This window comes from Rhinatrema bivittatum, chromosome 10, assembly GCF_901001135.1.
Source record: "Rhinatrema bivittatum chromosome 10, aRhiBiv1.1, whole genome shotgun sequence".
NCBI lineage: Eukaryota > Metazoa > Chordata > Amphibia > Gymnophiona > Rhinatrematidae > Rhinatrema > Rhinatrema bivittatum.
Window position 1 is genome coordinate 98,624,351 of NC_042624.1, and position 25,152 is coordinate 98,649,502.

The 25,152-nt window shown below is 44.0% G+C and overlaps 1 protein-coding gene across 2 annotated transcripts in view; it reads left to right on the forward strand.

Annotated features, from left to right (window-relative positions):
• Nucleotides 1-17,734, forward strand: part of WLS (Wnt ligand secretion mediator) — an 86,684-nt gene extending 68,950 nt beyond the window's left edge. For both annotated transcript variants that reach the window (XM_029618073.1, XM_029618072.1), the window contains exons 10-12: nt 694-777; nt 9,488-9,641; nt 16,405-17,734. In XM_029618073.1, coding sequence (XP_029473933.1) covers nt 694-777; nt 9,488-9,641; nt 16,405-16,514 — 348 coding nt within the window. In that variant the 3' untranslated portion in view covers nt 16,515-17,734. The remainder of the gene's footprint in view (nt 1-693; nt 778-9,487; nt 9,642-16,404) is intronic.
• Nucleotides 17,735-25,152: the final 7,418 nt, after the last annotated feature.

Below are 25,152 nucleotides of genomic sequence, written 5' to 3' on the forward strand. Positions count from 1 at the left end.
CTGGGAAGGGCGGCGTGCATGCGAACTCCAGCCATCGCAGCTGGGGAGCATGTCCTTGCTCAGGCTTTGCAGTGGAAGGTGTGCAGTCCTTATGTGGCTGCGGGGAGGAGGATAGGGGGCATGCTTGCTTGGGTCTGCTTTTTAGGTCATTGCAACTGAGGGGAGGGAAGGGTGAATTCTTGGTGCTGTGCACGTAAGAGGAGGTGTGCCCCTGCACAGGTCTGTGAATTAAGGCGCTGGCACACATTCTTTACAGGATGAGTGGCTGTGTCTGCGAGAGATAAAAGAAGAACTCGTGGCTGAACTAGGTGTAGACTTTTTGTATTTATTTATTTTATTTAACATTTTTCTATACCGACATTCGCACGAGACATCACATCGGTTTCCAGACAACAGCAAATTCAGCCAACAGGGCTTTACATTGTAACTGATGATATAACTGGGAGGGAAGGAGCAGGGAAGTAACTTGGAACTATATGAGTATGCTGGGAACAGAGGAGGGAGATAAGGTGGTTTATTTACAAGAAGCAGGAGTTATATACATTCTATATACATTCTATTATGTACATTCTATATACGTGGTGGGGAGGATCAGGGGGACTTGAACAGTATATTACAAGAGGCAAATTTCTGGAAGAAAACTTAAGAATAATTATTATTGATATTGTGTTTAACCTTTCACTCTTTTTATAGGGAAGAATTTTTCGGTTTAAGTTCTTCATGCTCGTCACATTGGCCTGTGCAGCCCTCACTGTCGTCTTCTTCATCACCAGTCAGGTGAGTGTGGCCATCCAGTGGGTTCCTGTGAACGTGGTCTCTCTGCACCCACCTGCCTTGGCTCCAGGATTATCTCCATTTTAGGAGCCTCGACAGCATCAATCCTAGCAAAGAAAAGTATTTCTATAACTCCATAGTTAAGATGGCCCAAACCACTGAGATCGTCCCTTCTCTCTCTGCTTTCATTTCATTCCTCAGCAGGTATTAGTTTTAGAGAGGGTGGGAAGCATTCCAGCAAGTATAACTTCAAGTGCACCAGGGGATGCTTGGAGCCTCCCGCACAGACATCTGGAGACCAGGTTTAGGGAAGTTAATGTTTAGCGAGCGGAAGCTGGGGGGACCATTTCATTAAAGACACTTCTTTTAGTCAAAAAAGCCCTAAAGTTTAAGATAGGGGAGATCAGTCTTCGGTTTCCCTGCAGAAGCTGCAGGGCTACAGGCATGTTTTTGAGGGGAAACTCCCTACACAGTTTCCCATTTCAAAATTTTTTTGCAAGTGGGGAATGCGGATACTTTTCTCATACTTCCTAAAGTAGATGGAAAGTACCCATGGGCAGTTCTAGATAAAATTCCCATGCATACGTTTGCTCACCCGACTTCACTCTGCCCCTTTTATTCACACAGGTTGAGGTCACAAAGTTGCACAGTTAAAACTAAGACATTTTGTAAACATTCTCAGGGTTGCCAATAGGTCAAAAGGAAGTACCTTCTACTGGTAATATACCCGCACCACCAGTCTGAGAAACTTTGGATGGGCAGGGAGAATGAGAGGGTGCAAATAAGCCTCTTTCAGATCCAGGGGGCACATTCAATTGTTTGGCTGGATGAAGGACGATAGTTTGGAGGAAGTTCATCCTGAAACTCTCGGATCAATTTGTTCAGCTTCCATAAATCCAGGAATAGGTCTTAATCCTCCAGATTTTTTGGGAGATCAGAAGGTACTGGGGATAGAATCCCTGGCCATATTCTTGAGATGGAGCAAGCTTGATTGCCTTCTGCTGAAGAAGAGAGGCTATTTCCAACTGCAGCTAATTAGATTGAGCTTGGTGAAAACTGGGTACTTCAAGTTGTGTGTGAGTGTTGATTTAAAGGCTTATCTGGAGACTGATTTTTGGTTAGTTATGGAAATTATGGTACTAAATATTGACTACTGTAACTCACTTCTAGAGTTGCCAAAAGACGTGATTAAATCAGTACAGTAATTCCTGCCCAGAGTTCTCTGTGGAGTAGCTTTTAGGATCCATTTTAAAATGTTACTAATAATAATACATAAGGTACTCTATAAATTGGAAAATGGATGGTTGAGATCCAGATTACAGTGGTATGTGCCGCAAAGGGAATTATGGTCTGGGAATAAAGGTCTTTAAGCTTGCTTGAACATGGTGCGTGGACAAGCGATTACAGTGGCAGGACCAGTACTCTGGAATTCAATGCCGAAGGAGTTACGGCTAATGAGAGCATAAGCTATTCAGGAAAGCGCTTAACAACCTGGCTTTTTAAGGAGGCTTTTAATGATATCTAATGGGTAAGAGACAGGGCTGAAGAGTTAAGCAGCAAAATGTTTAGAGGAGAAGACCATTAACTGCTATTAATCAAGTTGACTTAAGGAATGGTCTCTGCTATTACTGGCATCAGGAACATGGGATCTTCTTAGTGTTTGGGTAATTGCCAGGTTCGGCCTCTGTTGGAAACAGGATGCTGGGCTTGATGGACCCTTGGTCTGACCCAGCATGATAATTTCTTATGTTCTTATGTCGAGTTGTTTGTTCATATTGTATGTTTTTTATATTTGTACTGGTACTGTATTTCATTTATTTTAAAATTTTATGTATGTGAAAAATTTGTGAACCACCTAGATTGATCATAGGCATATAGAAAAAAAGAGAAAATAAGTTAAATAGGAAGGGGCCTGAGAGAGACAAAGACACCAGCCATATTTATTCCATAATTTTCAGGAACCAATTGTCCTTTGTAGTGCGGACCCATTCTGAAAGGAAAGACTATATGCTTCCCCTACTGGAGGAGACGGGTCTCAGGGACATCGAAAACTCTTCCTAGGTTTAGGCCGCAACTGTTGCTGGGCCTTCGGCTGATACCTCTCCTTCTGCTGACCTCTAGCAGGCAGCTGCTGTGGTAGGGTAGGAAGAGCTTGGTAACATTAAAAAGGATGGAAGGGGATGTGTCTCTGGAAAAATGGATGCATGTAGGGGAAGTATGGGCATCTGATCTTCCATCACTGCACAGTGACTGTAGACTGGATTGATGCTCCTTTTAACCACAGTCTCCTGCATAACTTCTATCCTTTACAGGATTCATCCAGCAGTTAGTCATGCACATCCTCATGAAGGCCACTCGCTCATAATCACTTGAGTCTTCTGGCTCTTATAGAAGCAGCCAAGGTTCTAACTGCAGTGTCAAATGCTTCATGTGCAGACCGGATAATATGCTTTTCACACTCATCCGCATTTTCCTTGGCTTGAAGGAACTCTGCATGCGCGGGGCCTGACTATTCCATCAAAGGCTGCAGCTTTTGCACACACTTGTATACATACTGCACCATGTGTAACTGGTGAGCCGCCGAGTGCTAAACATGGATCCTTGAAAGTCCTTCTTCCCAAACACATCTAGCATGGTAACATAGTAATGACGGCAGAAAAACACCAAATGTCCATCAAGTCTGCCCAGCAAGTTTCTTATGGTAGTAGCTGCTACTCCGTGCAGGTTACCTCCATGTTTCTGTTAAGGGTAGCAACTTAACTGGAGTATTTCAAAGCCTGGGGAGGCCTAGACTCTACTTCAGATCAAGCTTTTGGGGTACTAATGACATGAAAAATCAAAGCCTGCCAAATCCTTATCTGCACGTGCTGGAGCAGGCTACACACTGGAATGGATGTAATTTCTCTAACTTCCAGCAAGGCTTTAGCAGCAGCCTAAAGACAACCATTATTGAGTCCTTCCCTTTTCTAACACTGATGGACAGCATCTTTACTAGCTTACCCAAAAAGCATATGTATGCTAAGGCAAGCCTGACAGGGGATCTGAAGGAATCACCATAGAATCCTTCTCTGACCACAGGGGAACGCTGAGCCGGGAAACAGAGGAGGAGACCTCTGGTGGACTGAGGAGGAAACTTCCAGTAGGAACTCAGAATGAGCTGAACCCACTTTCCCCCTTTCTGATCCATGAAGAGACTCCCCTGGAGGAGATATGTTTACCAACTCAGGACAGGAGCTCGTTACAACTGCCCGACGAGCCTGAGGTGAGAGAGAACATCCAGGGGACTCTGGGTGCCCCCACTATGTAAAGAAAAGTTCCTCCATCTTGGACAGAAGTAGTTTCAGGCTCCCTCTCTCTTGTCTTCAGAGCTCAAGCAAGCAAAGAAATTCTTCAGTGGCTCTGCCAGTTGTGCTACCACTGCACTGGAGTTGGAGACATCCTCTTCAGAATAGTTCATTGGCCGGGAAACGAAATGGGAACCAGGAATAGAAGTAGGTACGTGTAATAGAGAAGAACGAATACGCATATGTGATAGAAGTGAAAAAGAACACTGAAAACAACAACAACCAAAAATCAGTATACAGAAGATAGCAAATACAGAAAATAGTAACTTACGTAACCAAGAAATTGAAGGAAGCCAGGAAAATATAGAGTCAAGCCATGAATCAGTAGCAGGATTTATACCACCTTGTGCATACATAATATGAGAGAGATTTCGAAGGTGTTGAAAAACATATGACATATTATGTTCATAAGCTGCTGTAGGAATATAGGTACAACACGCAGTACCAATGATAACACAATTCTCACTGAGAGCGGTCACTGCTGGAAGCGCTGGAGGAGAAGCTTAGAGCCGCAGTGGTTGCAACTGCAGAAGCAGCAGGTTTGACACACTTAGCACTGGTTGTGCCGATGTCTCTTGCTGACTGGAGCAAAGCCATATTGCTGGCAAAACTATCTTCTGCGCCAAACTTCTGCATTCCATGGTCTTATACACCAAGACAATCCATTCAGGCAAAGTCAAATGAGCCTTAGCATCCTGCACCAAGGGGGCTGATTGCATCCTGGATTTATGTGCTCCACACTAATGAGACGGATGGCAACTGGGCCAGCCACGGATCCAGGTAGAATAAATGACTTGGCACCATAGGAATCTTCCATACCATAAATGACAAAAAGACATTTGTGCTAAGCAAGTTATCTCCATTTCAGTGTCTAGGAAGGGTCTGCTCCTTTTGAACCGGCACGGGTGGCACCATTTTTTTTTTATTTTTATTTTTTTAATGCCAAGAGAGACTGCCCCAGTGGGACCCTTCTCAGCACCTTATCCGGCACAGTGTTCCACACCTTGTTCAATGTCTGAGCTGTGGTGGATCTGGGAGCCATTACCACAGGAATGGGGGGAAGAGGTGTCTTTCCTTACTTGTGAGGAAGCTGATTCTTGCCTCTGAAGAGGCCTTGCTCCAAGAAGAACAGCTCTGCTGCTTGACTTTGTGCCGAGGCTTCGGGGCCTTATCCGACAGCATTTTCCACAGGGCCTCTATTTTCCAGGCGTAGTACTGCCGTGCACTTGATGATAACTAACTACAACCAAAACAGCTGAGAGCATCATGATCCGGCTCAGGCATCAGTAGCAGACAGAATGGAAGTCTGTGAGATATGACAGCAGGCTTGATGGCCTTGCATTTTTTCAATTAAAAAAAAAATCTTTAAGAGGTTGCAGAGGCAGCGAAGAGCAAACAAAAGTTGTAAAACACAAACTCAAGAACATAAGAACATGCCATACTGGGTCAGACCAAGGGTCCATCAAGCCCAGCATCCTGTTTCCAACAGTGGCCAATCCAGGCCATAAGAACCTGGCCTTGGTTGAAAGTCAACCAAGAAATCCACTTTCTGGAAATGAGAGCCATCAGTTAGTTCTAAGGGCTTTCTCCATCTGCTCTTGAACAAGAGAATTTCAATTTCATATAGTCAGGTGGGCATGTTTTATTTAAACAACAAGCCTTCCATGAAGAAGCCTTTCAAATCTGGTTGTGGGCTAATCCTCACAATGTACATCTCCAGGTATTATACTTACTGGGAGTCTGAAATTTATTGGCAAATGTCTCAGCAGAGTTCCACAACTGCACAAGAGTCCCTTTCATCAAGACTTCACAACTTGTTCGGTCATTGGGGAATGCCAGTGGATCAATCTTTTTGCCTTGGAGATCAACAGGAAGGTTGAGAACCTTTTGTTCTTTGCATCCGAGAAACTACAGATTAGCTTCCATTGCATTTGTACTAGATTAGATCACGTTTGCGTACTCTCCAATCCCTCTCGTGGCCAGAAGATCCCTCAGGACAGGGCAAGAGTAATCCTCGTAGCATTGGTGTGCCCATGGCAAGTGTGGTATCCATTTCTCATCTGTCTGTCCAGTCAATCTCCAGTTCCTTTGGGGTTGTCTTTCCGACTCTCATCACACCGGAAGGCAGCAAGCCTATGCAGCATGGATTCTGATTGCTCAGTAGTCTCCTCCTTACTTCTCCCTGCAGAAGGAAAAGGTTAAGAGAGAAAAGAGAAATAAAGTTGTCCTTTTATACCACTGCAAAGAAAATGAGTTAGATAGGAAAGTATGCATACAAAACCCAGCCTCACTGTATCCAAATCCGCTTTCTTTATGTTTTGAGCCATGTGTTGATTTTCTCTCTGGCTTATCCTTTCCTTTTCCTTTCTGTGAACAGGTAATATTTCAGTAAATGCAATATTCTTTTCTATGGGTTTAATCTCCTTCCCCCACATACTGGAAGTCTTTATGTACTGCTTGGATACTTTTTCTGGCGAGTTTGTTGGTCCCCAGATGGATAACATTGATATTAGTCTTTACTTTTTTCTATAATTGCACTGGTTACATGGTTTGCATTTCCACCAGCTGAAGATTCTGGAAGGCATTTAATTTTTGAGTTGCCTTTGAAAAGAGTTCCCAAATTAGTTCCTCTGATTGCATCTTCAATCAGAAGGAGCTTTCTTTTCTGAGGTTTGATAATGTTAAAGGGTTTTTGGTTGCATTGGATGGCTTCTTCCTTTACAGACATCCACTTATTGTGTGTTGGAGGATCAATTTCAGTTTCAATGCAGAAAAGGCATTATTTTAGGGTCCCAGTGTGGACAGAGGATGTGTCTTTATCCCAGGCCTTAACCTACCAGAGCCCACCGTATTCCTGAATATTTGAGTCCTCTGTGGGAGTGGGGGCAGATATCCTGAATGTTTCTCAGTCGAGGAGACTGGGTGTCTCTGGGTTACAGGTCTTACATAAGAACATAAGAACATGCCATACCGGATCAGATCAAGCCCAGCTTCCTGTTTCCAAGAATGGCCAATCCAAGTCACAAGTACCTGACAAGTACCCAAACATTAAATAGATCCCAATTGATTCCTTATTGATTAATAGCAGTTTATGGACTTCTCTACTAGGAACTTATTCAAAGCATTTTTAAACCCAGTTACACTAACTGCTGTAACCACATCCGCTGGCAATGAATTCCAGAGCTTATTTATGCATTGAGTGAAAGCGTTTTCTCCAATTTATTTTAAATGAGCTACTTGTTAACTTCATGGAGTACCCCCTAGGCCTTTTATTGTCTGAGAAAATAAATAACCAATTTACATTTACCTGTTCAAGTCATCTCATGATTTTTGTAGACCTATATCATATTCCTCCTCAGCAGTCTCTTCTCCAAGCTGAACAGCCCTAACCACTTTAGCCTTTCCTCATAGGGGAGCCGTTCCATAACTTTATCATTTTGGTCACCCTTCTTTGTACTTTCTCCAGTGCAACTATATATTTTTTGAGATGCGGTGAACAGAATTGCACATAGTATTCAAAGTGTGGTCTCACCATGGAACGATACAAAGGCATTATGACATCCACTGTCTTGTGCACCATTCCCTTCCTAATAATTCCTAACATTTCTTTTTTGACCGCCACAGCACACTGAGCCACTCTATCCTCCAGAGATCAGACTTTGGTCTCTGAGAGACAGGAGCTCTTTGCACTGGCTGCACACATGGAACATCTCACCGGTGGGTAAAAAATCATATATGTGACACTCGGTGCAAAAGACTGGAAGGCCCACCTCTTGCTGCCACTGCTGCCTTCATCTTAATTTTGTTCAGTTCCTAATTAAGTTTAGGTTGTTAAGAGTCCTTTAAATGTATTAGTTTATTCACTATTTATCTGGTAGTGACCTAAAATTGGATGATTAAACTCTTGATAAGGCCTGGGGCAATCCTGAATTTGTTAAAAGGCTGATTATTATTATTTTTTAATTGAAAGTGTCTGTCTCCTGCCTATAAATCAAAGGATTGGGGGGGGGGGGGGAAAGGGAGGGAAAACCAAACACACAAAACTCCTGGCTTTTGCCTGCATCTGACTAGCTACTTAGTACAGACACAAAAACACAATAAATGTACCCCAATAGTTATTTATTTATTATTTATTTAAGTTTTTTTTATATACCAACATTCAGGACGATAGTCCCATCATGCTGGTTCACAAGAAACAGGGGTGCAATAATAATAAAACTTTACAATTTGAACAATAGTGCAGAAAAAGCAGTTACATATAACAAGGAAATCAATAACTTGGAGTGAGAAGGAAAATGAAGATCAGATAATTATATATAAGTATAGATAGCATTGAATAAATAACATTTATTAACGTTATTACTAGCGAAGCGTGTTGATTGATGGGAGATTAAATAATGTTGGAGTTAATTCTCTCCAAAATGTTTGTTCTAAAAATTTCCCAAAGCAGTGCCTACTGATTCTCTTCAGCCACCGGCAAGGTCATTCTCTCCTCTGTGCGCCCACTGTAATCCATTTACTCCTGGATATTTGAGTCCTCTGGTATAAAGTCTAGCCAAAAAAATACTCTCTACAGCTTTGTAAAATACATTTTTCAGGTGGCGAGGCCTACGCCAAACAGTGTAGCACAGAGAGCTATTAATAAATAGCAGCATGCAGGAGAAAAGGATTTAACAGCATAACACACAAACTTCTCAAGGGCCCACTAAAAGAGGCAGAGATATAAATATATCGAAACAAATCCCTTAGCAGATTGCAGTGGTTCATGCTTTTGAATCAGGCTGCACACTGAAAGTTTCATGAAAGATTCATGTTTGAGCGGTGGTAGCCTCATGGAAACTTGGCACTTACTCATCAAGCTCTCCAGGTCATGCAAGTCCATGCATTTTGCAGGTTTTATCAATGTTTTCCTATAGCCTCTCCCTTCCTTCCAAAAGGCTTAAGTGCCAGGATACCAGGGCCTAATGGGTTTAGTTATGTTCAGGCTGGAGATTTACTTTTGGTGGGTCGGTACTCTGTACTAGCGGAAGATAATTTTTTTTCGTGCTGTAGTCAAGTTTTTTTGTGTTACCTTTTAAAAAGTCAACCAGTGTGTAACTATGCTGCCACTAGTGTACCACACTCACCAAAACTTAATTTGGTGAAGGGACCCTTGTTTTGTTTCCACAGGCTTCAGGACAGCAGATCTAGCACTAGAGCTTGCATCTTATGATGTGGCTGCAAGTTTGACTTGCATGTGTGCCAATTACCCTGAGATCTTTGGGAATGAAAGGCGCACCAGAAGGTCATAGAAGTGGGTGTGAGACTGAGTTTTTGGGAGGGGGTTTTTTGTCTTCTTGCTCTGTCCTGAATTATTTGATTTTTGGCAGGTGAGTGAAGGCCATTGGAAGTGGGGCGACATGACCGTACAAGCAAACAGTGCCTTTTTCACAGGCATCTATGGGATGTGGAACCTGTACGTGTTTGCCCTCATGTTCCTGTACGCACCGTCGCACAAGGATTATGGCGATGACCAGTCAAATGGTGAGTTGCTTTCCAGTGCCAGAGATGAAAAAAAAAAAAATCCGAGTTGGGGGGGCTATCAATCCCCTGCAAACATGTGAGGCCACGCATTGCATGATACAGGGTGGACAGGGCCCCCTCCTCCACGCCCTGTGAAGAAAAGGCGGGGGGAGCTGTAGAAGTCTCGTCTTTTTAATAAATGTTTTTGGTTTTTTTTAAATATGCATAGGTTTGATCTTTGTTACATCTCTAGCGGTTTCTCAGCAGTAGGCGCAGGCTGGACCTCTTATGAAACTGCCCTTGCGCAGCCCTATAGGTCTTCCCAGACTTGGTGACTCACTCACCTCTAGTGGGTCTGGTCTTCAGGCATCCGTTTGGAGTAAGAACCTGGATAATTTTGTGCAGTTTGGTTCTCCTGGAAACCAGAATTAGTTAAAGGTGCCGAGGGCAGAGTTTGAGGAAACTAAACAGGGGACGTTTTCATGGCAGTTTAAGGAGATGCAAGAGAAACTTTTTTATTTCTTTCACTAATCATTTTGTAAGAACTAGACCAGCTTTCATGACCACTTGCATTATAAGAATTAGCATCCATAGCCTTTCAGGTGAGCAGGCAGCCTTGATGCACATTTTTTCCATGAAACATGGGCAGCTGCAGTGGTGCAATGGCACCACCACAAAATTAATTTTGAGAAAAGAAGAAAAGCAAATCTGCTGTCCCCAGCACAGCCATGAGAGCACTCTCTGAGCTGCTCTGTCTGTCTGCGGTGGAGAGGATGTTGCAAGTGGATTGCATGGAACCATTGACCAGCAGAGACGTCCCTAGGTAGTAGGGAGCCTTAGGAATAACTTTGTGACGGGGGGGGGAGTAATAAAAGAATGAGTGTGAGCAGCCGGGCTGAAATGGATAGGGTTCTCCTACGAGCACAGCTGGAGGTGCTGCTCCTTTAACTCAGCAGCAGAACCCCCCAGTTGGGAGCCAGAAAGCTACAGGTTCAGATCCCAAGAGATTTGCAGTTGGGGAAAACCAGATCACTGTGCACAGGAAGTGGGCTGCCTTCACTTATGCCTGGAGCCTGCGCCGTCCCCCTCCTCGCTTGCTCCATTATATACCTTTAGCCTGGGGAAGGAGCCCAGAGCCATAAGTAGCCCAAATCCCACCCAGGGCAGAAATTGGAAGATGTACTTCCCCACCCCCGATAGACATTTTTCAATTTTATGTAGCAGGGAAAAGGGAAGTGATTATCCCCTTGTACAGGTCCTTGGTGAGGCCTCACCTGGAGTACTGTGTTCAGTTCTGGAGACCGTATCTACAAAGAGACAGAGACAAGATGGAAGCGGTACAGAGAAGGGCGACCAGAAAGGTGGAGGGTCTTCATTGGATGTCATACGAGGAGAGATTGAAGAATCTGAATATGTACACCCTGGAGGAAAGGAGGAGCAGGGGTGATATGATTCAGACCTTCAGATACTTGAATAACTTTAACAATCCAAAGACAACGACAAACCTTTTCCGCCAGAAGAAAATCAGCAGAACCAGGGGTCACGAGCTGAGGCTCCAGGGAGGAAGACTAAGAACCAATGTCAGGAAGTATTTCTTCACGGAAAGGGTGGTGGATGCCTGGAACGCCCTTCCGGAGGAAGTGGTGAAGTCCAAAACTGTGAAGGACTTCAAAGGGGCGTGGGATAAACACTGTGTGGATCCATCAAGTCTAGAGGGCGTGAATAAAGTGGAGGCATTCAAACACTGCACGGAGCGGCAGTAGCCACAGAGGCATTCAAACACTGCACGGAGCGGCAGTAGCCACAGAGGCATTCACGGAGCGGGATGCCAGTGGCCAGTAGTTATTGTTCCACCTTCATGGAGCGGAAGGATGGAGGGCTGCTATCTCCAAAAAAAATTTAAAAAAACAAACAAAAAATAACAGGGGTGGGTAAGAGTATGGGGCAAGGGGGTGGCCTGCTTGTTACAGCGGTTGCTACCCCTAATTGAGCTGGATGTCACTCGGATGCAGATACGGCGCTGCTCTCTAAATTGGTGGTGGGGTGGAGGGGAATTAGGGCTGGAGGGTACTGGAAGCCAATAGTAACAGGTGGGAGAGAGAAAAAGGGAAATAAAAATGGATAAAGTGCGTAGCTTGCTGGGCAGACTGGATGGGCCATTTGGTCGTCTTCTGCCGTCATTTCTATGTTTCTAGTAAAATGTTTATTATAGTAAATAAATGATTGCCAATCACAATATGAGTGTCTGGGAAGGAAAAGCACAGGCTCAGCAAATCGCTGAACACCCTAGGCTTGTCCTTGCCTATGTCATAATCTTACAAGGCTTATAGATTGTTTTTTGTTTTTTTTTCTTTTTCATGAGCACTTTCAACAATACACTTTGCAAACTCAGTAACTCTTGTGCAGTGTACTTGATTAGTTAAAAAAATAAAAGCAAATGTAACAGTATTAGGGATTATAATAAGAGAGAAGAGAATGAAGAAAGTTTGTGTTTGTGTATTTTTACAATTGAAAACAGAGTTTGAAATGAATGAATTTATGTAGTTCAGTGAAATATATCTTTGTGATGTCTAAGCACCTAAGATGTTTGTGGTTTTGAATATTGTATGTTACCTCCTAGTAAAGTGGGAACATTATGCAGGTTAGTAATAGTCTTTGTAGGGAATTATTGACATTTTTTATGGAATTTTCTTATTGATTAAGTTGGATTTTTTTCTCTTGTATTAGGCTTTAATCCATAACACGCACATCTAACTTAATAGTGAGAGTAGATGTTATGCTTCGATGTCAGAGAAGCACCGCACCGTACCATGAAAACTGTATACACCATTTGTCATTGTTCTTAGAAATCATCCCATCCTTTGCCGTAGAAGACATCTTGCACCCTTCATGTTATGGACTGAAGTACTCACACTTTGTCTGATGTTCTGTCTTTATGTTTTTCTTGTTCCATGGGGGGTGGCCTTACTTAGATACTGGTTTCCTTTTGTTTTATGAAGCAATATACCTTTGACATGTATTAACTGAGTATCATCAAATATTTTTATGATATACCTAGTTAATATCTAGTTACATACCTACTTGCAGATGTCATTATTTAGATTTTCATGTTAATGATACAGTCTGAATATCTGAGGGGGGATATGATAGAGGTGTTTAAAATCATGAGAGGTCTAGAACGGGTAGATGTGAATCGGTTATTTAGTCTTTCGGATAGTAGAAAGACTAGGGGGCACTCCATGAAGTTAGCATGGGGCACATTTAAAACTAATCGGAGAAAGTTCTTTTTTACTCAACGCACAATTAAACTATGGAATTTGTTGCCAGAGAATGTGGTTAGTGCAGTTAGTATAGCTGTGTTTAAAAAAGGATTGGATAAGTTCTTGGAGGAGAAGTCCATTACCTGCTATTAAGTTCACTTAGAGAATAGCCACTGCCATTATTTTATTTATTTATTTATTTATTTATTTATTTATTTAACATTTTTATATACCGGCATTCGTAGGACACATCATGTCGGTTCACAATTAACTGAGAAAGGAAATTACATTGAACAGGGGGGTTTAACTGGGAGATATTGGATAATAATTGGATAATAAAGAATAAGGTAAAAAGCGAAGTACGAGAGAAAAGAGAAAGCAAGCATGGATAACTTAATTGGAAAGATAACTTAAATGGAAACCATTAGCAATGGTTACATGGAATAGACTTAGTTTTTGGGTACTTGCCAGGTCCTTATGGCCTGGATTGGCCACTGTTGGAAACAGGATGCTGGGCTTGATGGACCCTTGGTCTGACCCAGTATGGCATGTTCTTATGTTCTTAATCCTTAAGGATGATACATCTGTGTTCATGGTCAACAGCATATTCTACTATCTGCATGTCCATCCAATATAGTCATTTTTCTTTTTAGAAGAACTAGAATAAGACTTTTGACACAGGGGTTTTGTTTTTGATTTTGCATTGCGCCATTGGTGGGTGGGGGAATATTTTATGCACCTGAGTTTAACTGTTCCAGATATCTAAAATATAATGAGGTAGATCTTCAAAACATACGCGTGCGTGTACTTTTGTTCGCGCCACCGGCCGCAGGGGTTTTAAAATCAACCCCAATGAGTAGCAAGCTGTGCACAGTGGAAGCTGCTAAGAAACAAGGACCTAAGCCAATGCTTTATTGCAGGGTGGAGAGAGACTCAAATAACTGTACATGTGGAACTTTTGTTACACAGGCCATAGTGAGCGCAGTAAGCTTGACATTGAACACACAATGAAAGGTGGCGTGTGGATGTGTGTGTGTGTGTGTGTGTGTGTGTGTGTATATGTATATGTGTATATATGTATGTATATGTGTATATATGTATGTATATGTGTGTGTGTGTATGTGTATGTATATATATATATATATATATATATATATACACACACACATATGTGTGTGTGTGTATATATATGTGTGTGTATATATATATATATATATATATATATATATCCCCTGACGAGTTGGGTGTCCCCCAAAAATCAGAGATGCCAACCAAGAGCACAGCATGGATATCGCAATGGTTAACAGAAGATACTGAGATCAATTGCCATGGATGCTCCAGCAGCACAGAGGTGGCTAAAGATTTAAATTGGCCAGATTTCTGGGCCAGGTAAACTCAGGTGTGCTTGAGCTTAGATGGGGCCTAGGTAATATTGATTAGGGTCATGTTATGACCAATTACACAGACACCAATGGACTAGAAGTTTGAAATTCTTACCCTGTGTATTATCCCTCATTTTATTAGGCAGGAGTCACTGTTAGGGTGGTTGTGGACAGCATTGATTGCTTTTCTTTCCACCATTATGGTCTAAGCTCTGTTACTGCTGCTAGATGTCTGATGATGCCCTCCAGTACCTGCTGCACAGTCTCTCATGCTGCCAGTTGTGCTTGGCAATCATTTATTTACTATAATAAACACTTTACTAAATTTCTAAAATAACTCTTAAGTCTAGTGTCTAATGTCTTAAGTCTAGTATCCTCCTGAACAATGGACCCATACTTTCCCAGGTTAAAGCACCTTAAGCTTTAACCATATTCTTCTTGTATGATGTTACAATTTCTTCCTACCTTTACCTTTCTTCCAGCTATTTAAGCTTCCAAGTTCGTACTCCTTGTTAAATGTAACATTGCCTTATTCACCTCTATTGTTATTTACTTTATTTTTGCCTCAGTTATCCCTTTGTTATTTGTAAACCAATCCGATATGGTTATTACTATGAAGGTCGGTATAAAAAAGTTTTAAATAAATAAATAAATAGTGTCTGGTCTATTGAGGCTAAAACCATACATAATATAATCTAATAATCTCTCAACCCAATCTTTTCAAGTTTCTGGTCCTTTCCTAAAAGTCAGATAATCTTGCTGCTTTCACAATTTCCCAGGAAGGCGGTTCCATAACTTAGGAGCAGATGCACAAAAAAACTCTTTCTAAAGAGTTAAGCGCTGGAAAAGTGGGGAAGAAAATAAACCAAAAACGCTTTCTAAAGTGCGATTTAGGTGAATGTCCTTTTTTACCTGGAACTACTACTAGCCCTTGCTGGAAAGAACGAAGCTGACTATTTGACCTATAGACTTTTATCAGTCTATCCTGTAGGTACAATGGTGCAATACCATGCAGAGCTTTAAAGGTCCAAAATAAAAAAAAATCCTAGCTTTAATCAGAATATAAAAGTCAATGTCGTAGGTGAAACCTTTTTATTGGACTAGCATAATGCACTTGTTCTTTGAAGCCTTTCCTTCTAAGGTCCTACCTCTGAACATTTTGCTTATATCTGAATATCTTTAATACTTTTGTTGGACCTATTTGTATAGGGTGTTGGTCCCACTGTTGTTGGGTTGGCAACTGTTGAAGGAGAAGGTGGCTGAAGGGTTTATTTTATGACCTGTGAAGCGTTGTGTATTGTATCAGTATGTGTCTGCAATTTGTCCCGGGCCTTCCCTGCGAATGGTGGAATATAAGTTAAATAAAACTTCATTTTACTAACCATTGATAAGGCAGTGTAGAAGGACACAGCAATTCCTCTCTACTGCATTTGAAAAGAACACAAAACAGTATACAGTAAAAATAAATGAAAGCTTGAACTGAGTTTGAGTTTTCAAGGTTTCTGGAGCGCCCTGTGCGCTTGCTCCTGTAGCCTGGGTGCATCCTGCGGTGACGCCTACATTCTCCTGCACCCGCGCCCCTCGTGGACTGGAGGGGCAGGGATAGTCTAGCACAGCGGTAGGCAACATTTGTTTTTGTTTTGTGGGTTGCCAAAACTCATGCATCATCTTCTTTGGCGATTGTGTGCTGGGATTGTACGGGGGGGGGGTGCCCCCATCTGTTAGAATACTGCTGTTTATGGCTGGCACACCACACAGCCCCCCCTTGCATCTGCCCAGCACACACACCACTCCCTCTCTGATGCCAGCCCTGCAGTTTGCTTTCCAAACTCACGGGGCTGGCCTGGCGACACCGATCACAGCCAGCCCACTAACGTTTTGAAAGGATCGCAGTGCTGGCATTTACAGGAGTGGTGTGCTGAGAAAGGAGGGGAGGTGGGGTTCCGTGTCGTCGATCCATGGTCCGTCATTCCAGCAATGTGGACGTTTTGGTGCAATTCAGCTTCTAAATGTTTCATGGGCAAGAGGCAGAAAGCATAGAACCATCCAGAAGAGGGAAAAATGGAAGGGGGGGGCGGGTGGTTGGGGGGGGGGGGGCTTCTGGGATAGGAAGAAATGTAAACTGGATTTCTTGGGTTGCAGGTGACCTGGGCGTCAGTAGCACTGAAGAGCTGCAGCTCACCACCACCATCACCCATGCGGATGGACCAACAGAAATATTTAGGTTGGCGGGGAAAGAAGCCCAGGAATAATGGCTGGCACGGTCTGCTCAGAGGACAAAGGCAGCTGGCCCTCTACTCGTTTACATACATTTTCCATGTTTAAAAAATCTTATTTTACAAATACCTTGTATATAGAGCCCGAACCTCTTTCTCGGAGAGAAATGGCATGAAGTAGAAGATTTGCAAGTTCTTTTTTCCAAGGTAGCTTGCTGCTTGTTTTTTTTTTTTTTTTACTGGGGGGAAGAGGAGGGGATAGCAAGACGTTAGATTCTTTCATGTATTTGTAAGGTGACTAGTATCCTGTCTGCGTTTTGTTTTGCTATAAATCCTTAGTATTAACGCAGTCTAGTTGCTAACCAGCTAAACCCTAGCAACGTGGGGCGCTGTCCGTGTGTATTGAGAGTTCCACCATAAACCATTTGTATGGAGGATACTTCCCTCTGAGCCACGGTCTTGGAAGAAAGCCCAAATGTCCTGTGCATCCCTCAAGGTGCTACCTGGACAACGTGGCTGGTATCATTTAGTTTGCAGTTCCTTATTATTGTTTGACAGGTCATCAGATACTATTTTTTTTTTTTTTTTTGGTGGATGGCAAAAAATTTCTCTCTTCTGTTTGGCATTGTGTGTTTCTTTTCAATGTAAGGAGCACATAGTTGTACACGGCAGAAGCAGGTGGTGATGCTCCAGTTCCTCGAAGGGCATCACGGGGTCAGAGCGGGCCAGTGTCCTGCACGGTCAGTGAAGAGTGGCGCCTCATGGGTGCCAGTGGAATCGACCTGGGAGTATTACGTTGGCCATGTGTATGCCACAGGCTCCTTTTTGTCTTCATTCAGAGGGCAAACGCTGCTTCCGAAAACACAAGAGTGCAAAGCTTACTGAGCAGTCTTAGTGCTGTCGACTCTGGAAACCAGAAGGGCAACGTCCCGGGGCTTCTTCATCTCTCCCTGTCTTTTATTTGTTTGTTTTAAGAGAGGCCAAGTGTTACTTGTTTTGTGATCACGTTTTCTTTTTAGCGCAAGTAGCTTACTCCGTCAGTATTTATATTCTGTATATCCACATGTCCTAACAAGCAGATTAATGCTTCCAGTTTTGAACTGACCTACATTTTGCAAAGATGTGTAACATGAGGGTGCATTGCAGCTTTCAAACCAAATCTTTTTATGTACAGGAAACTAACAAGTCCCTATGTTATGGTGTAGATTTTTTTTTGTATTCGCTGAACTTCATAAACAGAACCATTTTGACTATCACTGATGTCGTTTGATTTATTCAGTTTAGATGCTACATTATGTACTTTTGGTTTCTATGCAACTTGAAAGGGTTATTTGTTTAGATTTGCTAATTTAAAACCATTAAGTGATGACCCTTTTGTAATAGTCGCATGTCTGCGTCTTACCCATAAAGAGTCCTTCCCTCCTGCTTGTTTTTCTGCTCAGTACTTTCCCTTCAGTTTTTACGGATAACGTTTCCTGTTCCCTTGACTCTTTCCCTATTCTGCTTCATCTTCAGGCCGTTGACATCCTAATGGTAGGAAGGCGCTGCTGCTTTAGAAATAACTTTGTCCCATGTTGTCTATGAGTTAGGGGGTGAAAGAGTGCCTGTGGGCGGCTGCTTGTGAGCCTGCTGCTGCTGTGGGTGCAAGTCAAGACCTTCCAGTTGGTGGTTAGGGCCATGGTGAGAAAAAGGGGAAGGCTGAGACCCTGGGACTCGCAAGTAATTCAGCACTTACTGTGTAGTAGGCACTACTGCTGGAGAGCTTCTCGGTGCCTGACATTTTTGTGTTTTTTTTCTATACCACTAATTACATGCTTGCAAAACTGACATTCCAGCTCAAGAAGAGACTTTGTCAGGATTCAAGTTATGATGGGGAGAATGAGTGGTCACATCGTTAGAGCCGGGATCTGATTTTTAGGAGAAGTCCTACAACAGAAATTTTGTCCCCTATATAATCCTGGCTCAATCCATATATGGCTGAGACCCATCTGAAAATGAGGCATTCATCACAGCCTGGCTTCCTAATAGGGATACGAAGAAGGATTGGAATAAGTGACATTGGTATATTTTGGTTTTCGTGTAATGTTAGGAACTCTTGTCAGGATGTTTAATGTTGGAATGATTGGAATTATGGAAATTGATAATATTCACTTTTTTAAAATACTATTTAATTGTAAATGTAAAGCAAGAAGTTGGTGATGGAAGCTAAGGGGGTGGAGCTTGGTCGATTTTCTTAGGGTCCCCTCCCCCTCCCACACCGTCCTAAACCAAAAAGGTGTTCAGTTGCCCTTGTATTTTTCTCTTGCATATTCATTCTGGATATCCTCGAACTAGACTTAAGACCTTTGAGGCAGGGCTGGATTTAAAATTAACGCCCATAGGCAGAGGGTGAGGGGATTTTTCCCCCCTGGAGTCCCAGTTTTCGGGCACCTTCAGAATTTGGTGCTCAAGGCATGTGTCCTATTCCTAAATCCGGCCCTGTCTTGAGGACTGGAATTGCCCCTCCCCCCTCCGACCTAGTGCTTCGTTCTGGTGCGAGTAGCATGAGGCAGCACACGCTCCCTTGTTAAAAGGAGGCACGTTTCAGAAGAGACCAGCCAGCCTTTATTGCCACCGGAGGTTGTGTGCTCCTCTGCAGTGAGACCAGATTTATTCCCTTTGCTTCCTGTTGTGACCTCCTATATGGTCACCATGCCCGACTTCTAGGGTTTGTGCATCATTAGCACACGTTCCATGGACTGGAGAAGAAAAGCCTGAAGTAAGGTGGGCGAGGCACCCAACTCTGCAGGGACTGCCTGTCCACAAAAGGCAAGTTGTTCTAATTGTTCAGGCTCCTGCTTCTGCCTTGTAACACAGCCTGACCGCAGGCGTGAGGGGAAAGCACCAGGCTTTGCCTAACCAAGCTGTTCATGTGTCTCTTGTATGGTGCCTAGAAAAATGTGGGCAGTGCCACCATTGGTTCCGCAGAGGTGGGAGGGTGTGGGGATAGTATTTGGGTTATTTTATACTTGGGGTTGGTATTGAAATGTGTTGAAATGTTATTTTTAAATTGTATTGTATCATTGCTGTAAGATTGTTTTGAGTCTTTTGGAGAAGAGCAGATAAGAAATGCATTAAAAAAAAAAAAAAAAAAAAAAAAAAAAGCAAAAAGCCCTAGTCCATCTTAGGTGTTTGCTGCTGCCTTCTTCAGTTTTCACTGTTAACATCGGATTCCCTACCCAGCCCAAGCTAAGACCTGGCCAGTTCCCAGGTTCCATGTAAGTTTGTGCTATTTTACAAAGAATTGCACTGAAGGTGCCTAAGAAGCAGGAGGGCTTCCAAACGCATGGGGAGCATCTGTTAGACACCGAAGTTACTGCTTCCTTGCCGAGAGCTCTTTATTCTGTGCCCTAAACTCTGTTTATTAGCTCTGTGTTCTGAGCATGAGAGGATGCCAGGGATTCCTCTCCCCACCTTTATTGCACAGCAGTCAGTGTGGTTCTGTGGGAAAAACATTTGTGCTATGAGCAGACACCATCCCCCGCCCGCCCGCCCGAGCTTAGCCAGAGGCAGCGGCCAAATTACACTGCCTTAGAAGAGCACATTTCCATAAACCAAGGAAACGCAGGCCTGTCTCTGCCAAGCCAGGAATACTTCAGGACCCTCCATTCCAGCCCTTGCTTTTAGCGCTGAAGTTCATGCAAAGGGGAATTACACTTCCAACCCTGCAGTACAGCATTGGCTGTTTTAATCTTCCAAGGCTACGTGTCTACCCTCTCTTGGTTAAAAGTGGTAGTTCGGTCCTGTCCATTGACAGTTGAGGACTGGTCTGGCTCTAACTTGCCAGTTATCATTTCTATGATGCCATGAGGTTGTGCATAGCACCTTAGTGTAAGAAAATATGTAACCATTAACAGGGTCCAGTGCAAGGGGATGAGATGCCCCAGGTGCACCTTCTGCCCTGGCCCCAACCTCCCCAGCCCAAACAGACAAGTATAATTTATGCAACAGTAAAATGAAGAAATATAAAATATCAATCGTACTAGTAAAAGGAATATTTCAAAATGGCAGACAGAGTGACATCCAATAATTTAAAAACTCAAAGTTCCAGCTCAAAAACTAAAATTGAAAAATTAGCACACACAACAAATATTAACACCCAGTTATTAAAACTAACAAAACTACCTGGGACCTTTTGATTTCCAGATGCCCTGAGATTGTCATGGATTAGCTGATGGAGTGGGGAGCAGGCGTTGTGCACAAACTATTGTTTCTCTCATATACACACACGCACACTCAGTTATACACACTGGTTCTTTCTCACACACAAACGCACACAGGCTCTCCCACACATGCACACTCTACTAGACCCACAACACACGCTCTCTCCCTCACATGCCCTTATTCACTCAGACAGGCCCCTTCTCTCATACATTCAGGTTCCTTGTCTCATTCACACATGTACCCTTAAACAGGCTCTCTCCCTTTCACGAAAACCATTGCTCTCTCGTGTACACACAATCATTCTCTCTCACACACAAACCCCTCATAAAGGCTCGCTCTCTCTCTCTCACACAGACATATATATCTTCCCTCTCTCTGTCTCATATGCCTCCTCATACAGACACTGTCTCTTACACACACACACACACACACGTTCTCTCTCTCTCTGGCACTTTCTCTTGCACAGGTTCCTTTTCTCTCACACTCGCATGTACTCTCACTCCCTCACACAGGCTCCCTCTCTCTATCTCATACACACAAACAGAGGCTTGCAGCCCGCCAAGTCTGCTTCTCTCGACCGCGAGCAGGATGGCCACCGCTCACAGTTGCAGAGTCTTCTCTTGGCTGCAAACGGGATGGGCGCTGCTCATGGCCTGCCAAGTCTCTACTCCTCTTGGCCGTGAGTAGGATGGACTCCACTCGCAGCCCCACATGGCTGTTCTTCGCTGTCACCTACTCGCTGCACCCTAGGTGACCACCTAGTGGACAGCCCGGCCCTGACCATTAATTAACTGAATTGGGTAATTGCCAGGTTCTTGTGGCCTGGTTTTGGCCTCTGTTGGAAACAGGATGCTGGGCTTGATGGACCCTTGGTCTGACCCAGCATGGCAATTTCTTATGTTCTTATCTCATGAAAAAAATAGCAAACTGTAATAATGCAATCCTTTTTAAAATTAGTGGCCTTGCAAATGGAATAATTTGTAGTGACCATTCTGGTGTTCGAGAGCGGACATCAGGTTCCATATTCATTTGTGGTTATCCTGAAAGCCAGGTAAGGGGTGTGTGTGTGTTCATTTTCTCATGGGCACCTTCCAAGCTGGGCCAGTGTAGTTCCATGAATAATTGTCCTTTAAGGTACATATGATTCAGGAGATTTTACCTCTATTTCTGTCTTTGTGCATTTGGCATTTTCTTTTCAGATCAGGGGTGGGCACTTTAGTTTAAGAATCGTAATCATTTGCAGCTTTTCTGCTCATCTTTAAAGGGCAACTAGGCTGAGTCTGTGACTAAAACTGCTGTCCATACCTCAGTGCCCCTAGATTTTGGGATCAGCACTAACCAATCAAACTGCTTCTTAGGTTCTGTTTTATAAAGCATTTTTACCACGTATAATCTGCGTATGCCACTCAGTTTGTTGAATTGCTGACCTTTTGTTGATTAAAAGAAAATGTCACCTCTTACATTTTCTACAGACTTGTTCTATGATTAAAATCCTCCTGTGCCATCCTAAGGGGTTTCATAAAAACCAGCACAGTGCTCGTTGCTGAGGCAGGGTCATTGGCTCTTGGGAGGGAGGTGAGGGGTAAGAGTGGGCCAGTAAACGCTTGCTTTCAGGAGCCCTAGCCTACAGTATCAAGAAGACAGAGAATCATAGTTACACCTCCGTTCTTTGACTGGTTCTAGCATGGGCAGGGCTGGTGCTTCCATTAAGAAAACTACGCCTAAGCATCCAGTACCAACATTTTGGGGGGTGGCAACATCCTGCCAGCACAAAGCCCAAAGAGGTGCTGAGCCAGAGCCAATATGCGCAAAGAAGGGAGTGCGATGCTGGACCTACTGCTGCTGGTAGGAGGAAGGGCTGGAGGTAAGTACGGGGGGAGGGGGGTGGTGTGTCCGAAAGTTCAGCGAGGGTGCCAAATTCTCTTGCACCAGCTCTGAGTGTGGTTCAACTTGCCCCCCTCTGAGGGAGAAAGGCCATGGTCTCAGGCTGTGCCATAAGTGCCTGACCCTAGCCAGGGTGGCAAAGACCACAGAGTCCCTTCTCTAGGGCTCTGCTGCAAGCCTGCGTCCCATTTTGGGAAGGGATTCCTCCTACACGGAAACCTTCTGGCCCCCTTCCCCGTTGCGTGGGGGAGGGGATGCTGCCTTTCTCAGCGGTTGTGGAAGGGGACTCGGGAAGAGCCAGGCTTTGAAGCAGGTGCCCCTAAGGTGCAGGCTGGAGACAATGGAGCCTCAGGTTTGGGGAGGGGGGGAGGGGAAGCCTCAATCCTGTGATCTCAGGAAAAAGGGGGACTGTCCCATTCTTCTTCACCTTACTGTGGAGGAAATGGTGAATAAAGGGTTAGGTCCACCTGCACAAGATGGGAGCCAGAGCTAAGGTTCTCATGAAGCTCATTTGAATTCCCCAGAGAAAAGGAGGATGGATAGGCACTTGATTACCCAGCGATTTAGGGTCTTGTTAAGCACAGGGCTATCCCCTTAGAGCAGGGGCCTCTGGTCCTCAAAAGCCACAAAGAGGTCTAGTTTTCAGGCTATCCCCAATGACCAGGCACGAGAGTTGCATGCATGGCCGCCATGGCATGCAAATATATCTCATGAATATTCATTATGGATATCAGGAAAACCAGGCCTATTTGTGGCTCTTGAGAACTAGATTTGGTCAGCCCTGGCTTAGAAGGTTCTTCCTCTGTATGGGATAGGCTGGAGAGCAATCTGGATGCAGTCGCGATAGGCTGCCAGCTTTGTTTCCCAAGTTTTTACCAGTCTCTCATCCCTACCGTGCCTAGCTGGGACCACCTAGCATCACGCGCTCAGCTATGGATTGCCATTGGCAGGAGAGTATGGAAACCATATCGGGACATGAGGGAAAAATGTCTTTTCCAAACTATACGTCCCTCTTGAGTTGCAACACTAGCTTTCCGCTGCCCACCCTACCCTCTCTTCACTTTTAGGTCTCTCTTTACTTTGTAAACAAAAGAAGGCCCAATGGGAAGATCCTGTCCGTCTTGCCAGTGATGGAACAGTTGGGAAGAGGGTGAGCTGAAGCCGCAGTCCTGTCCTTTCCTCCCATTTTGGTCAGCAGCAGTGCCCGGTCTCTTGAGTGCTAGCCCCGCCAAGCAGGTTTAGCATGTACTAAACTGTCGCAGTGCGCCTAACCAGCTGCTGGCGCAGAGGGAACTGAATTAGCGCACTACGCTTACTGTGCCAAATGCATGCCACCCCCACCACCGTGCACGGCAGACCTGGCGGCCCCTTCCTTGGTCCTAGCAGCAGGAGAGGACTTTTTCAGCCTGAGAACAGCAGGGAGTGCTTTCTAAGCCTACAGGGAGAATATAAGGATGGGGCGTGAAACTTCTTTATCAAAGCCCAAAGCTTCAAATGGCAATGTTTGGAAAGAGACAGTCTCTCTAACTCTTTTACTTGCCTGCATATCGAGCAATCCACCATTGCAGGCAGAGATGTGCCCAAAGGGACATTTTGCAAGCAGCAGCAACTTTGCTGGACAGTCACAGGCAGCCTCTTAGTAACCAAGAGCCAAGCAGCGCCGTTGGCCTCTTAATCATGTTTCTCCTTAGCATTCCAGGGGCGTCAGATTAGCAAATGCAGGCTCTTCTACAATCCTTCCTTCTCTTTTGTAATTAGCCCACCAGTGTGGAGGCAGCATTGATATCTCCCTAGCCTGTCATGCTATGGTTACAACCAACAGTGGCAGATGATATGTCCAGGAGCCAGTATGGCCTTTGCCTGTCTCTATACCTGTGTTGTAACAGATACTGGTAACACTATAGTGCACCATCACTGTAGTAAAAGGACCAATATTCCTCTAACAAAAATGTAGGATCAGGATTGCTGGAAAAAAAAAGAGAGGGATAATGCACTACTTCATACCACATAGGTCAGGCCTGCTCATGTTGGCTCTAGTTTTTGCAATTTGAGCATTATTTTTCTGGTCTAATGCAGAAAAAAAAATATATATTTCCTAGCTTATTATTTGCAGCTATGATGTTTCCAAGCTCCTGCCTAGAAATGGTAAGTGATTCCCCCTCCTCTAGTTAATGGTGTAGCTATTCTGTGTGCTTCAGCGTGGGGAAACCTTCTTGCAAAGACAAAAGGCCTGGCCACCTGCAGCACGCGGCATTGTCTCACTTTAGAAGCCTCCTCCACATTGGGTGGTTATCCCCCATTTAACGCCCCTGCATTAAGGGGTCGAGAAAAAAGAACAAATCCAGGTCACAGCTGATTCACAGCAGGAGCCAGAAAGCAAGCTCCAGCAGGGTGGTGACTCATTTACCGTGATCATAGCAGGAGAGATGTGCTTATAGAGGGGGTGGGACACAAATAATTGGCATTGGACAATACGCAACTAAAGTGCAACGATTCTGCTCCGCCTGCTGAAGAGACAGGGTCCTTAGTTTTCTTGTTTATGATCCAGGACGTTGTCATGAGGTCTGAAGAGAGCAAAGGAAGACGA